The sequence below is a fragment of the Pteropus vampyrus genome, unplaced genomic scaffold (genome assembly GCF_000151845.1).
Source record: "Pteropus vampyrus isolate Shadow unplaced genomic scaffold, Pvam_2.0 Scaffold157, whole genome shotgun sequence".
Taxonomy (NCBI): domain Eukaryota; kingdom Metazoa; phylum Chordata; class Mammalia; order Chiroptera; family Pteropodidae; genus Pteropus; species Pteropus vampyrus.
The window spans coordinates 1820480-1823273 of record NW_011888938.1 but is presented as its reverse complement, the minus strand read 5'-3'; the positions used below and the strand labels follow the sequence as shown (position 1 = coordinate 1823273).

General features: G+C 60.7%; 1 protein-coding gene across 1 annotated transcript in view; it reads left to right on the top strand.

Moving 5' to 3' along the window:
* The first annotated feature begins 6 nt into the window (after positions 1-6).
* Positions 7-2794, top strand: part of SURF6 (surfeit 6) — a 16102-nt gene continuing 13314 nt past the window's right edge. The window contains exons 1-3 of the mRNA XM_011369997.1: positions 7-135; positions 1197-1400; positions 2000-2199. Of these exons, the coding sequence (XP_011368299.1) occupies positions 42-135; positions 1197-1400; positions 2000-2199 (498 nt within the window). The 5' untranslated portion in view covers positions 7-41. The remainder of the gene's footprint in view (positions 136-1196; positions 1401-1999; positions 2200-2794) is intronic.

The window sequence follows — 2794 nt, the reverse complement described above, 5'->3', positions numbered from 1 at the left end:
GGACCCCGAGTGGGCCCCGGCCGCCCCCCGGGCCTCCGGCCATGGCCTCTCTGCTCGCCAAGGACGCCTACCTGCAGGGCCTGGCCAGGAGGATCTGCGCCCAGCCCAGCCCGGAGCCGCAGAGGCGCAAGTCGGGTAAAGCGCAGCCCGGGGCCCGTACTGGGGGGGCTTCGGAAGGGGGCGCCCCCACTGCCTGCCGCTGCGGAGCCTGTGTCTCCCCGATACCGCATCCCGAAGAGCCTCGGGTGGACGCGTGAGACAAGCACACAAAATACTAGGAAGAAATATGTGATGTTTAAAGCCACCGGTGTTTCCCTGCTTGTCGGGGACATCAGCCTGGGGGTCCGAGGGCTTCCACGCCATCCGCCCAGCGGGCAGGAAGTACAGCCGGGGTTCGGAGGAAGTGACCTTGTGGGATGCGCATTGTGTAGACGAGGAAGGCAGAAGATGGCTCCCGCGGCGCGGGTTGACCTGGCAGGGGTGACAGGCTACCTGCGGGAAGTGGGTGCACCGCAGGCGAAACAGGCTCACTGGCCTGCGGGGAGCTGGGTCGTCAGCATGCCTGAGCCAGGAGGGGGGGAGGGCAGCGGGTTGGCACGGACCTGGCAGAGGAAAAGCGACTCTATACAAGGAAAACGCGCTCGTTAGAGGAGGTTAGAAAAAGTGAGTTTTCTCATCGATCAGTTACAACTTAGGGCTGTGTATTTCTAGTCATTTTTTTCTATGAGTAATAATTTATTAAAGTAATTCGTACCATATTTTCCATTTAAAATGTAAACGTTTTCTCCGGTTCTTAAAATGAAAGCTTGTGTCATTAATTTTGATGGCTACATAGCGGGTCATATAGCGGTGCCAGAATTTGTCCCCGTAGATGGAGATTCAGGTTTTCCTAGTTGTTTTTTTTCCAACAGCGTCGCGGTGAACATTCCGAGGCCACATCTTTGTGCATATTCGGGATGAATTCTCACAGCCGACGGCTGGGTCAAGCGTGTGGCTGTTTCTCAGAGTTTTGACGTGCGTGGCCAGTCTGCTCTCCCTGGGCAGTTTGTGGTTCTGAGCTCTGTGGATACGGGTCTCCAGACCCTCCATTCGAATTCGCTTTCCTTCAGCATCCCTCTGGGATCAAAGCCTTTACAAGGCCTGTTGAATGGGTCACAGAAATTGGGACAATAGCTCTTTCTCATTTTGTATTTCAGCTGGCAAAACTCAAGGCTCAGAAACTGCCAGACCCCCCAAAAAGAAGAGGAAGAGACCACAGAAGAAATCCCGTGAGCGGGAGGAGAAGGCTGCGGAGCCCAGGGCCCAGACCCTGGGGGAGAAGTCTCTGGCAGCTTCCAGAGCCGGGAAGCCAGCCGCAGCGAAGGACGAGGAGGCCTCCGGCTCCACGGGGGGCCCCACAGGTGTGGAGCTCTGGGATGCTGGGCAGGGCCGGCGGGGATCCATGCAGACGTGGTCCTCTCTGGTCGTAAGAAAAGATACCGCTAGGCACGGTGGGGTAATGGGAGATGTCCCAAAGGGTGAGCTTCAGGGGGCAGATCACAGGGGCGCTGTGGGTGGCTGGGATCCCAGGAAGTGCATGGCGGTTCCAGGCCGGGTGGTGACTGGGATCTGGCAAGGGGCAAGGCTGTGAGGACCTAGAGCAGCTTGGCTTGGAGGGCGTCACTGCCCTCAAGCTTCTGAGAGGGAGTCGTGAGAGCTGACTTGTTCAGGGGGACCACGGGCAGTGAAGCCGAAGAGGGAAGCTGGTGCGGCTTGACCTGTTGGAGCGCTTTCTCATGACGCACAAGGACGCGAGGATGTCCTGTGCTGGAGAGTGTCCTGGGGACCAATCCGCGTTGAAGGGGCGGAGTGGCATTTATTGGAACTGCTGTGCAGATCCACCCGTGGCCACCAGGGGGAGGGCAGTGCAGGAGACTCAGGCCTTGAAGCTGGGCCTGGGGAGGGGACGGTAAGGTGGGGGAGGCAGCCCCCTTCCAGTCCTCCGACTCCTTCCTTGCAGGTGGGCTGGCCGCAGAGCCCGACTCCCTCTTTGCCCTGGACGTGCTGCGGCAGCGCCTGCACGAGAAGATCCAGGAGGCCCGGGGCCAGGTAGGTGGGGGCGACCTTGGAGTGCCGGAGCGCCGTTTGCTGCGGTGGTTGTCCCGCTCTGCCAGGCGGCTGCCAGCTCTGCCGGCCATCGTGGGCCTGGCCAGCGTTTCTGTGAGATGGGCAGACGGGAGGGGCCTGGGCCACTGCTCCTGCCCCAGTGGGTCCTGCCAGCGCCCGGCAGCTCTGTCCTGTGAGAGAGCAGGTGTCGTTCTCATCTTGGGAGCCTCATCCCAGAGTCGCCCACCCTTTGCTGGCCTAGGAGAGGCTCAGCCTCCTTCCTCTGGGAAGCCACCTTTGTTGAACAGCACACCGGGTGACACTTCTGTCCATCTCAATGTCACGACAGCCCTGTGAAGTAAGGGCCTGGGATGAGGTGACCCGCCTGACATGACAGCCACAGCATACGCTGACACCTGAGTCGGCCTCCGCTTATTCTGCTGAATGGCGTTGGCCCCCCTCCAACCCGGCCACCACCGCCCTTTCCCTGGGGATTTCCCAGGCCTCTTGCTGTGTGGGGACAGCCCCCCGGCATCCTGCAGCAGTCTGGGCGGGCCCCGGCGGCCGGTTCCTAAGGGGTAACCCAGGCTTGGGCCCGCTTTCCCGGAGTGCAGATCTAGGGCAGGCTGGCCTGGGCCCTCCGCTTGGCCCCGGGTGAGGAAGGCTGTTAGTGAAGCAGACTTGGTCACTGTCACCACATCATAGTGCC